General features: G+C 33.9%; 1 protein-coding gene across 1 annotated transcript in view; it reads left to right on the top strand.

Moving 5' to 3' along the window:
* Nucleotides 1-12,795, top strand: part of LOC121126102 (uncharacterized) — a 71,748-nt gene extending 58,953 nt beyond the window's left edge. The window contains exons 2-3 of the mRNA XM_040721405.2: nucleotides 4,268-4,835; nucleotides 12,181-12,795. Of these exons, the coding sequence (XP_040577339.1) occupies nucleotides 4,268-4,835; nucleotides 12,181-12,630 (1,018 nt within the window). The 3' untranslated portion in view covers nucleotides 12,631-12,795. The remainder of the gene's footprint in view (nucleotides 1-4,267; nucleotides 4,836-12,180) is intronic.
* Nucleotides 12,796-13,038: the final 243 nt, after the last annotated feature.

Raw genomic sequence — 13,038 nt, 5'->3', positions numbered from 1 at the left:
CTTATAAAGTTGAACAAAAAATCCCTTCGCCCAACTTGTCTTCTACGCACCGTAATTAATTTTAAAACTTCTTTTCTGTTCCATTTCCTTACCATATGACATTTTGAGTTCGTAATTAAAAATTTATCCAACAAAGTAAAGCTTCTTCTTGATGAACTTACCTGATAAAAATTAAAACATTGATTATTTAATATGGGTTCCTGCCATGTCATTAAGGGAAGGTTTTTTGCACAAATGGCATTGATTCGATCTCACTTAATGTACCAATTACTTTTCGATCACAATTTATGGATCGATTTTTTCAGTCTCATATATATTGAGAGACCAATTTTGGATTTCTAGATCAACTGTCATTCATTTTTCCCCCAAAATCTCAAAAGTACACTATAAGTTCTAGAAAATAAATACTGTATACATATAAGAGACGACAGGATCAAAATTAATCTGAGCTATCTCTGTTTAAGCATCGTATAACGTCATTGTACTTGAAAAAAATTATGATGTGATGTTATAAACAATTTATCTGTCAAATCGGTATAGACCGATTTTTTTGGGAGCGAACTAGACCCATTTTTTCCTTTGGACCAATCTAGATCGAACTTTTCCTTTCGACCGAACTAGACCGAGGTTTTTGTTGGACCGAAAGAATTCGGTCCAACAAAAAGCTACGTCGTTCCTTTGTTTTTATCTTAGATACAAAATATTCATATGATATACATCAGGGTTCACTTTATACAGTGCACCTTTGTGTATACGCTCGATGCTATATGCAAACGCCTCCAATATATCATTAACATGACTACATTGTTATTTCTTAGATTGAGATTTTTATTTTATAAAACAGGGGCATTAAATACAATTGACCCCATGACTGTTTTTAAGACATTCATTCAAAATGATGAAAATTCAGCGTAGAATGGGCATGTTTAAAAAAAAAACCGGAAAATCAACATGATAACCCACACAATTTGAAGAATGTTTTGGAAGAGAGAAATAATCATGTTCATGCCGTTTCATTAGATCAGCTTCAATCAACCATGACAAGAGATGAATGAGAAAAGGATATAAACAAGGACATATGCTAGAATGTCTACAATATCGATCCCCAATACTACTTTGAATCCCATAGGGACTTACAATTGTAACTTATGTATATTTTTTGGTATAGTTCGTTAATGGCCCTCTATATACAAAAAAAAAAAAGTTTTATCTCCCGGTCTTTCCTTTGTTTGATTTATTACAATATACAGAGATATATAATATAGCATAGGTACAAATCGTCATACCTATTTAAAAAAAATTATTGCAAAACTCGAATGAATAAATTAAATTATCCACGCCAAAAGTTTCACTTTTGTTAATTTGGTGGAAAAACCTATGAATATTATTTTGAAAAGGTAGCACCCAGATATAGCCTGTCAAAAAACGAAAAAACAAGCTAGAATGATAATACTCAAAATTGAGTCTCTTTATTATATTTAAATCCTTTGGCGACTGATAGTCCATTAATATCCACATATGTGGCCTATCGACACAAAAAACAAGTTTGAATGATTTTATAAAATTGAAGCTGGATAACATTGTACATCCCTTGCTCATGTTGACCACTGCCTCGAGAATAGAAGTCTGCAAGGAGTCGAGAGAGTACTGTGTACATTTATTGGACTCTCTGTATCACCAAGACGCCTGCACAGTGTAGTCCAAGCAAGTGTTTCAGAAATACATGTCTGACTCAGTATCAAACAAGGATATGGGGAAGAATTACCCCATTTTCCACCATCAATTCTATTCTGAGTCCAACAGGGACTTAGACTTAAAATCAGTGATGCTAATTTTTGGCCAGGCTGTTTTTTTGGGTTTGTCCATCTCAATAGAGTTGTTTTTTCTTTTCTTAAGTTAATATATCATTAGTTATGAGTTAACTTAGTTTTCTACTTGGTGCAATAGCATCCATATATAAAGTGTAATCACGAGTGTGTTTGCGTATGAATGACGCAAAGTAACTCTGAGGATTCATTGTGGAGTTATAATTGTAATTCCTTGTTTGACTCAGAGATGAATTAAGGATTCACATCAGAATATTTATTATCTATATCCTTCTATATTTCCTTATCTTCCTTCGTCACAGGTGCTTGTAGGTGATGATCTAATGAATGATAAACTCAAAAACATTCTTCAAATGGTTGGAGTAGACATGTTGACTTTGTTTACCTTTTTTTTTAACATGCCTAAAATGCGATCGATTTTCATCATCACTTATAATGATATTATTAGATACTTTATTTAGCTATATTTTCGATTCCCTATATCCTCTTTCACAAGCAATAGCGACACCGGCAAACCATTTTTCTGCCCTTGGCGATGAAGGCCGTGTCCATGGTGTCCTCACTGTCATGATGGAAGCTCATAGCGAATTTATATGATGATGAAAGGTGTAGCAGATATTCTTCTCTATGACGCCCTAAGCTGTAAAGTTGAGGGGATAGAGATAATCAGGTCAGGGATAGAAGAGGGCAGAGGAGGCAGGCCAGAAGTCATCCATATTGTTCCTGCAGAAGTCTTGGTTCTTCTTGACTGTATGGGGCTATAATTGACTTATTGATGTAGTAGGCAGTCTGATTGGAGATGCCGCAGGTCTTCAGCCTTCTCGTTACTGAAAACCTACACTGAGGAGATTGCAACCGCGTTCTCTTTGTTTCTTGTTCCTCTGAGCTTTTTACACTTAGGGGCATAGTATAAAAACAAAAATTATTTATTGATGTTTTAGTTGTCAATTGGTTCCGTAATCAAACCTCATATTTGAAAATAACGTCATAAAATCGTCATTAAATACTACCGCAAGTTTTGGGTGCCCTCTAATAGGCAGTCAAAGAGCTTAGTTATAGGAAATTTAATTTTGTTGCCAATAAAAAATAACAAGCCACGCTAAAAAATACCTAGGATTTACTACCTTAACCTTCATAGAAAAGAGACGGATGGAACAAAACATTTCCTTGATTCCATGGTACCAACAATTTCCCTGAATCATTCCTGTAAAGGTAATGCAATTCTCTGAATCACTACTACATATCCACTTATCATCATATGGCTTGTGTGAAATTTCATTGTTAATACATCATAAATTATTGCAAGTGAATACTTCACTTGGCTTCCCTCCAAATAGATTTTTTCTTCTTTAAAAAAAGCCTGTCTAGTTCAAAATGATGGATTGATCATTTGTAACTAAGATAGAGAAATACTTAAATGAGTTTGCAGATTCCACGAAAAGCACCTCCCTCCCCCCACTACCCCCTCCTGTGTTGAAAGGAAAGACTACTATCAAAAAATAATACTTGCAAGAAAATTAAGTCAGCTGTTGACTATAGTCCTTTAACTTTATTCTTCATTAACTACAATTTGCAATCATATTTTTACATCTAAACTTTGACTGTTGAATCTCAAATATGAGATTCTTAAGCTCGTAACAAATTGTAGCTATACTTTAGAACCTATATTTGATACGAGAGACTTAGATTAGTCTCACTCGATATGACACCTATCAAATAAATTATGTCAACCCATCATTCTTTTATTTGATTTCCTGGTTTTCCAGAGCGTTTATAAGAAGGATTTGTTGATTTAAATGGACAATAATAATCTTCTTTTAATATTTTAAACAGAAGTCATCTTTATTATTAAATTTTTTAGTCCCCTGTGCAGTTACTCATAAATGATAGAACCTCACTGATAACTTATTAAGGAGTCATAAGATTAAATCCCTGCTTGACTCGGAGTAGAATTGAGGATTGATGTCGAAGTAACTTCTTTCTATATTCTTGTTGAATGACTATTAGAAGAAAGGGCTGGAACAAGAAATGAAACAGCTGTTGTCCGTAGTCCTTTTTCTTTGACATGACTTCAGTCAACAGCTGTCTCAATTATGTATCCATTCCTTCATCTTTATTTGTTATTTCCTTGCAAAATACGGTATTTCATGTCATAGCTATCACGACGACTTATCTGTTCTCCTCCAAAACCTTTTGCTTTTCACTAGGAAATTTAATATTTGATAAAATAAAATAAAAACAATCTCCCCAAAAATTTAATTTTTGGGGAATTATTTTTCCAAATTTTCAATAGTTATGGATTTTTGAAGTTACTCTCCAAAAATTCTGTTTTTTTAAATTAGAAATTTAAAATTTAGAGAAGTGCTGAGGATCTTTGAAATTTTTTCCTACAAAATTTAATATTTGAAACTTAATTCTAACTCCATTAATTTTCATTACAGTGTTCCCACATCTCCGGATGGTTTCTTTGATCTATTCGATACGGATAAGGGTGATGGCTGTCTCAACGAAAATGAAATACAAATTATGGCCAACGCCATACTTCCACGTACAGCAAACTACAATCCCAGTGGCTTGAAACGACTCCTTAAAACGCATCTCCCTCTGACCCGCTACAACTTCCGCCATAAAATATGGCCCTTCTTCGCTGCCAGAGTAGCTCTTTTTGTCATTGATGTTCAAAATGACTTTATTAACGGATCTCTGAAGTTCCCTGATGCAGTCGACGTGGTACATCCCATTAATTACCTAGTCAATTATCATGGGTTCCATAGCGTCGTCTACTCTAAAGACTGGCATCCTCCGAATCACATTTCCTTTTGGTCCAATTTGCATGAGCGTAGTGGGAATGTGGTGGAGCTACGGGATGGAAGCATGGAGTTAGATGAGATTGAACCCTATACAAAAGTGACGTTTGATGGAATTGCATTTGAGCCATTTGAGCAAATTTTGTGGCCGGAGCATTGTGTGCAAGGATCATGGGGAGCAGAGTTTCATGAGGATCTGGAGGTGAGTTACCTATACCAATAAGTATAATTACTTTAGTAGCCAGAACCAAAGAGGCCAAGGAGCCATCCACGACCAAATTTTGAGAAACTTTTAAATTAATAGCGTTAAGAAAAACTCATCTGGTTTCATAATTTTAAATTTTTGAAAACATATTCCTTTGTTAAAAATGTGTTTTCCATAATAATAAAAAAATTATTTGTTAAACTTAATCTAAGCATTTACAAAAAGTTGTTTGCCCCAAATTTGATATTGATAAGAAAATATAAAGTAATCCTTTAAAATTGTCTAAAAACCCCAACACTTCCTTTAGTCACGGTCCTAATAACGTCACAATATAATTTGCCCTTCTACATGTAAATACTTTCCGGCCCTGGTAATGTACGTACGTACTCTGTAGTCTTTGACCGGGTTTTTTGTTTCCGTTCCGTCATACGTGATATTTTCTAGATCGATTTGCACCGATATTTCGGTTCAAACCGCAATGTTAAACCGTACACTGAAACTGGATAATTTAAAAATGGTGAAAAAAGAATTAAGTCTAATATATAGGCTGACTTTTCTCGATCTGAATTTAGGGATCGATTATTATGGATTTCAATATATGGACCAATTTTTTTCATATATGGATTTATGAGTTATACAAATATGATTTATAAGCCCCTTAAGTTCCATATGACGTTTATATAGTCAATGTTCAAAATTTTGTAATACAACTTAATATTTAGAATCTATATATACTAGAGGTGGATTCGATCTATCCAGATCCCGTAAGCCCACCGTCGGAACCTCATTTTACCAACCCCGAAAAGCTCGTGTCCTGAACCTTTTAGCCCCACATTTATTTCTAATGTAAAATAATTACATTACAATTAATCGATGACTTTCTTTTGGATTTGACAACCTATAAAAATATAGTGAAGTCACGCTTACAAATATGTTATTTTAGATCGTATTTTTATATTTGAGTTAGTACAACAACGAATATCAACTAAAATGTCTAATAAACCAAACTCCAATATTAGCAATTGGAAAATTTCCGTAAAAAGTCATAAACACATTGAAATAAGTTTATTAATATCTAAAGCTTCAAAATTTATACCTTTTTATAAAATTGACGGGGATTATATTTTGCTGGGGGGTCCCCAGGGGGAGTGGGGCTGTTTTGTATCATAATATAGTTCTTTTGAGTTTATATTGGAATACTTATAAAGCATAGATTCTCATATTTTGTGCCTCCAAGCTGGCTCTAACCCGGACACATTTCGTAGCCTGACATAGCTCGAATCACTACGTTTTTTATCTTGCTCCACCTCCAGTCTAGACCGAATTTTAAATGATACTAATCCATATAGATTTTTTTGTAAAACCGATCACAAGCGAATTTTTGCTCTGAAGGATCAACATAGAATGTTTCTTTGAGACCGGTCCAAACTCTACTTCTTTGAAGGAAAAACTTTGTTTGATCCAAAAAAATCGTAAATGTCTCAGATTGGTCTGGGATCTTCAGCCGAAATCCGACCCTAGTACGAACATACATCAGGACCGTCTGGTTGAATTTTTATTTGAAAATTTATAATTGTTAACAAAATTTGATTTTTTTTGAGAAAAAAATAAAAAAAAATTTTAAACATTAAATTTTGACAAAAAAAATCAAAAATCAACAGCTGTTCATAGAAAAAAATTTAAAAATTTAATTTCAAATATTAAATTTTTTTGGATCACTTTCAAAAATTCACTCCTGTTGACAAAAATATTTCCAAAAATTAAAAATAAAATATTTTGAAAAAAAAATTTCATAATTTTTTTTTTTTTTTTTTTTTTTTTGTGTGGAAACTTGGAGATTTTAGAGGGGCTACAGTCACTTTAGCCATAAAAAGTTGTTTATAAAAAGTAAAACTTTTAGGAAAAAATTTTAAAAATTAAATTTCAAATATTAAACTTGTTTTAATCATTTTTAAAAATTCACTCCTGTTGACAAAAAATATTTCCAAAAATTAAAATTAAAATATTTTGAAAAATTATTTTTAATAATTTCGTTTTTTTGGAAATTTGAATATTTTGGAGGGCTACAACCCCCCCCCCCACCACCAATTGTTGACGTCCCTGAATCAATATAAGTTCCTTGAATAAGGAAAATATGAATATATACATAAATTCTGAACGATATTCCTTCCTCATTTAATTCCTTCGTATTTCAAGGTTCCATACAACTCCAGATACTTTATGGCTACTCATAATCAAATACTCAATCGTATGAGGCTCTGTTTAAAGGAGTATAACAATGTCAAAAACAACTCACAGCTGTAGAATGTAGATACACAAATATTGATTTACGCCGTCATGATTAAAAAGACGATTAATGAGGCTTGAACTTCTTTTTACATAAGTTTGTGTAGAAGGTCAAATACTTAGATAAAATATTACATATATAATATACATTAAAGTGGACCATACTTTTAGTAAAGGGGTCTGTAAACCTGTTACAGATAAAAAGCCTTTTGAACACGTTTACCAAGAAAAATATAAAATTGACATCGACAAATACTTTTTGACATCAAAAATGAAGCAAACACTGTTTTATAATTTTAACTATTCACTCATTTTAACTGGACGATTTACTCTTAAAAAACTAAAAAAACCATTTTAGGGACATATTTCTTTCATATGAATTATACAATTATAGATGTATCAAACAAAAAATGCAGTTAGCTGTTTTCTTTTTTGCGTTTTGAGACGTGCATCGGAACCTTGACCTGAGTATCGAAGAAACAATGATTCACTGAACTGAAATGTTACTGATTACTGAACCCCATCTCAAAGCAGCAAAATAAGGTTGAAAGAGCCGCATGCGGCTCCGGAGCCGTGGGTTGCTGATCCCTGTTCTAGGAAGACAAAAATGATAAAGACCTAACAGACAAACCTTCTTAAACAGCAATTATATTTATAATTCTTCTTTTTTTTTTTTTCTTGTACTTTTGTTCAATTTAATGGAGGAATATGTAAACTGTAGTCCGCAGGCCGCATGCAGCCAATCAAAAAACCTGCATGTTAAAACACATCAAAGTGTCTAAAAATGATAAAAAAATTGAAATTACCTGGTTAGTCAGTTAATTATCCCCCCCTTTGGACTAGTTTTCAATTTTTGGTATAAATTTAAATATTTTTGAGGAGGTCCAACATTTTGAAAAAATGATTTACATATAAATCATTGGATAAATGATTTATTTGATTGGTGATATATGTACTATAAAATAGTTTTCTCCCATCTAGTAATTATCTTCTTCTTAAATCTATACGTGTAAAAGCTAAAATTGTAAGCGCTAAAATACTACCTGAGACATTCCAAGACCCATCATATATAAGAATAATACAATTTCACCTCTAACCCATGAAAAATAAAGGATAAATAATTGTTTGTGGGATCTTTTGTCAAATTTGGTTAAAGTTAAATACGTTGCTGTGCCAGACAAGGGTAGTATACAGAGTGTCCACGATAAATTGGAACTATCTTAAAATTCAACCTACTTGATACAAATGGAATTTGGAGTGTATTTGTTAAAATGAAAAAGTTAGACATGATATTAAACAATAAATTTATTCAAAATGTCCTCCCTCAGCAGCCACCATCTTCTCCATCCTGCCCCTAAAGGATTTGTAGGCCCTGATGACTTCCGCGGAATCGACAGCATTCCACTCGCTCGTAATGGAGCCCTTCAGGGCCGCAATGCTCTTGTGGCTGACCTTGCACACCTCCCTCTCCAACTTCCCCTACAAGTAGTAATCACACGGATTGAGGTCGGTGAGTTGGAGGGCCAGGTGTTGCGATCCCAGAAAATGATGTCGTGGGAGTTGAAGAGGTTAGTGGTCCTCATGGCGATGTGTGCGGGCGATGAGTCTTGTTGGAATATGAACTCCCTCCCAGCGGCCGTATCCTTCCTCCAGGGGATGACGAACTCCTCCATGACTTCGCAGTACCTTATCGCGTTAACCCTTTCCTTGGGATTGAAGAAGAAAGGAGGCATCACCTCACCGGTGCTGCAGATGACACCCAGGGTCATCACGGAGGCCGGGAACTTTGTGGTGAAGATTGCAGGGACCTCTTCTCTCTCCCTGGCAAGCCACCTGTCATTCTGGACATTTTAGCTTTTGTCAACAGTCTAGTTCTTCTCGTCGGAGAAGAAGATGATTCTTCCTCCATGGCTCTTCAGGTCATTGAGGAGACGCTTACCGTTGGTGAGACTGGTGGCGTTCATGAATGCCGTGAGGATGTGTTGTTTGGCCATTCGGTATGACCTGTACCCGAGGTCCTCATTCACAGCTTTGGAGGCCAGCTGCTTGCTCACTCCACAGATCTTGGCCAACCTGGACAAGGAAGTCCCCGGCGTGATGGACTTCCGGAGGCCTTCAAGGAAGTGGTGAGTGTGGGTTCGGTCACTTCTCATGTTGTGGGCCTTGCAGCAGACCTTCCCCTCAACCTCCCAGGCATTGAAGACCCGTTACACCGTGGTCTCGGGGTAGTTAAGAAGCTTGTAGATAGCAGAGGACTTGTGTCCGCACGAGCCAATTCGAGGATGGAGTCTCTCCTTGCTTGTTCCATGATGACTATTGTTTGTTGTCAAAACAATTGTGTTCCATGGTGACTATTGTTTGTTGTCAAAACAATTGTGGTTGAAGTTATAGTGTATTGTTCACGCAACCTTTTATATTAGTATGATTTAACCCCGAATATCCACATTATGGATCTGGATGAAGTTTAAAGTAGTTCCAATTTATCGTGGACACCTTGTAGAGCGTTTTCATTTGGCGTCAGCATTGTTTATACCCACCATTTTGAAAGGCCCTATGCAACCACGTATTATACCAATGAGTACCTTTTTTTCATTCATATTAAGCAAAATAGTAAACTATTGGACCATGTCCAAATGGAACCAACAAATAAAAGAACTTTAACCTTACTGTCTATCAAAAATGTATCCCTCTATTGTTTAGTTTTATAATACATTTGACCCTAAAATGTATGTTCGTACATCGTTATTTGAGAATAACATTGTTATATATATCTTTTTTTTTTCTTTTTCATAGAAATATTCAAAAGGTTAATTTTTGGTGGATCAACCGGCAAAGTAAAGCACACTTCCCCCATTGTCAGTATCGTTATTGGTGGATTTGGAAGGGTATGATTTCATGGTTCTATTTGGACACTTTTCCCAATACTCCTCCAAAAACCGATCTAAATACTCGAGGACAAACGATACAACAATTGAGAAGGGTTCATACGACCGTCAAGCATATTTCTGCTTTGGACTTTGCTCTACCAAAAATTGACCATATGATTGTGTTAATATATGTAAAATATAAAATTAATATAATTTTAACAACAGTGAATTTGTCTAAATATGACCCTTTAATAAATTCACTTTCTGTACTGCACCTATTTTGTTGAATAAACTTGCACACCCATGATTTGCCATTTTGAAGAAGATAATCGAGGATGCTCTTGACAAAGTTTAGTATGACTTATTTAATATTGATATACTACAATATATCTAAAATTGCATTTATAAAATCAAAAATCAAATGCAATTTCCACTGTCGTTCACATCAAATCATTTACTGCTCGTTACACTTTCTACCCAATCAAGGATATTATTTAGTGCATTAAAGGGAACTCAACAAATTGTTGAAAATACTTAAACCTTGAATTGAGTCATTCCTCGACGTTTTAATTGAGAAATTGCCTTAGAACTATTTTCAAACTCTTGTACAACATTGATAGCCTTAAAAAACCATCTATATACTAGACGTGGGCTGATGTATCGGATTGAAATACGTAAACGGAAATATGTAATATCCAAAACCGTCTATTTTACTCGATGTAGAATTATATATTGGATCGAAATGAGGTAACTGAAATATACAATATCCGTATCGTATTAGTATTGGATAATACGCTTAGAAATTTTGATATTTTCTACGATATTTTATATACATATATGATGCAATCAGAAAAAAGGATGGAATCAATTAAACTTTGCTCTTCAATGTCTGTAAACAGGGAATGCTTAAAGAACAGAGTACTCGCAATGAGAATAATGGATAAATCAGTTAGGAGTGAAGAAGGGATCTGTATAATCTAAAAAATCTAAGTATTAAAGAAGGAAATTTTGTGGGCAAGACATCTTACTCTTTCTTGGTATTGTGAGCCGGTGCACTATCTTGTTGGAAGGTGTAATTCGTCATATAAGGGCGACTTATTCTATACCCAAAACACAGCTCAAGGAGACTAGATATGGGGTTGATTTATCAAAAAGTGAGTGGCATCTAAAAAAACAACTATACAAATAAAGACGTTTTACAAATTTATTCATAAACAACAAAGTTATGGACAAAAAAAAGATGGATTTCCTATGAAATGTTGGATTCGTCGATAAAATAAAGTTTGTAGAAATGTGTCTGGAGATTCGTTTGCATATAAATTTGACATATAAAATTGATTTTTAACTAATATATCTGTCATTTTCATATTTTTTTACATTTTTTCCTTGGCCTGTGCAACGCTCTTTGCTGGTACAAATATAAAGGTATACAATTTGATAGGTAAAATGAAATATTTGTAGATTTGATACAGACTTAATTTCACTTTAGTATGTATCGTATATTCGTACCGGTTGTTTTTTTTCAGATGGTTCGGTATCTGTAGCATATTATGATTCCGTATCGAAACAGAGGTACAGAGGATCGCTTTTGATACGTAAACGCCTTACTCTGCCTATGGTTAATTTTGTTGCGGGATTAAAAAGGATTGTACTAATACAAATATATATTGTTCAATAAATTGAAATCAACTTTCAATTACCCATTTAGTGGAAGATGTGAAATTAATGTATTGGAAGGAACAAGGAACTGAATTACCTGTCGGTGAATGCTTCATTAGGTGCCAGATTATTTTTTAAGAAGTTTATTTTTTTTAATCTTTTAATAACATTAGTTAAAATACAGCTCCACTCTTGAATATATAAATCATGTAGGGCGTGTCAAAAAAAAAAAAATGCTTCTTCCAGCAATTTACACGAAAAATCAGAGGATCGGCCAAAATCATAAAATAATAATTTACTTATGTAAGCATATTTTATATTTTTGTTGTGCTAATCTCAATGGCTCATATTCTTTAATTGCTTTTACCTCCCCATAAGGCACAAAAGAATATCTTTCAAGCGTAGAACACAATGCAAATTCCTTGCCAAAAATAAATCATAGCATGAAAGACCCATTTATAATTTATGTCAAGATCAAGTGATGTCCTTGTCTACTTTAACAAATAATATAATGAATTTCTCTTTTTCAGATCAAAAATGGCTCCATTATTATACAAAAAGGAACCAATCCCGTTGTGGAGTCCTACTCCGCTTTTTTCGACATTCTCCACTCTGACAATATCGGAACGGGACTTCTTCAAAAACTACGGAGGCAGGGCATCAAAGTGGGAGTATTCACGGGACTTGCTACGGACTATTGCGTTGGCTACTCAGTTTTGGACGCTCTAAAATCCGGGATACCATCCATTCTTGTAGAGGAGGGTGTTCGGGAAATTTCGCAGGATGTTGCAGAGACTCGACTAAAAGAAATTGTGGATCACGGAGGGATTATATTTAAATATGGGAATGATTTTACTCGCATGATGGATTGCTTTCATATGAATGGGAGTGCTCCTTTAAGTGGGATCGTCCTTTGGTGGAGACTCTTTGTGACTTCAGTATTGAGCCTCCGGATCGGAGCATTTGTTTTGAGAGTATAAACTCAATTAAACCCTTGAAAAAGAGCTTTTTCTACACTTTTAATCATGTAAATCTTTGCTTATTTGATCAAATATATGGAGTAATTTAGAATCCAACGGTTGACTTAAATGATTTTCGTAATAATCTAAATATTAATAAATAATTTTAAATCCTTTTTATGAGAATTGTCCTTTTGATATACTTTATTATTTAATTCAAATCTCTGCAATATTTTTAACTGTTAATTAAATAACATTTATAAATATATATATATATATAATTTGCTAATATGTTAAAAATGTATATCACTTCTGGTAAATTATAGTGCCTAATACTTTTATTTTTTTTGCTTGTATTATTATTCGGAACAATATGTACAGCCCAAATTATATACCTATGTATTTTTAGTAATACAGGCATTCATTTCC

Source organism: Lepeophtheirus salmonis, chromosome 11 (assembly GCF_016086655.4).
Source record: "Lepeophtheirus salmonis chromosome 11, UVic_Lsal_1.4, whole genome shotgun sequence".
In the NCBI taxonomy this organism is placed as follows: Eukaryota; Metazoa; Arthropoda; class Copepoda; order Siphonostomatoida; family Caligidae; genus Lepeophtheirus; species Lepeophtheirus salmonis.
The sequence above is the reverse complement of the archived record's forward strand: the minus strand, read 5'-3'. Positions and strand labels throughout refer to the sequence as shown.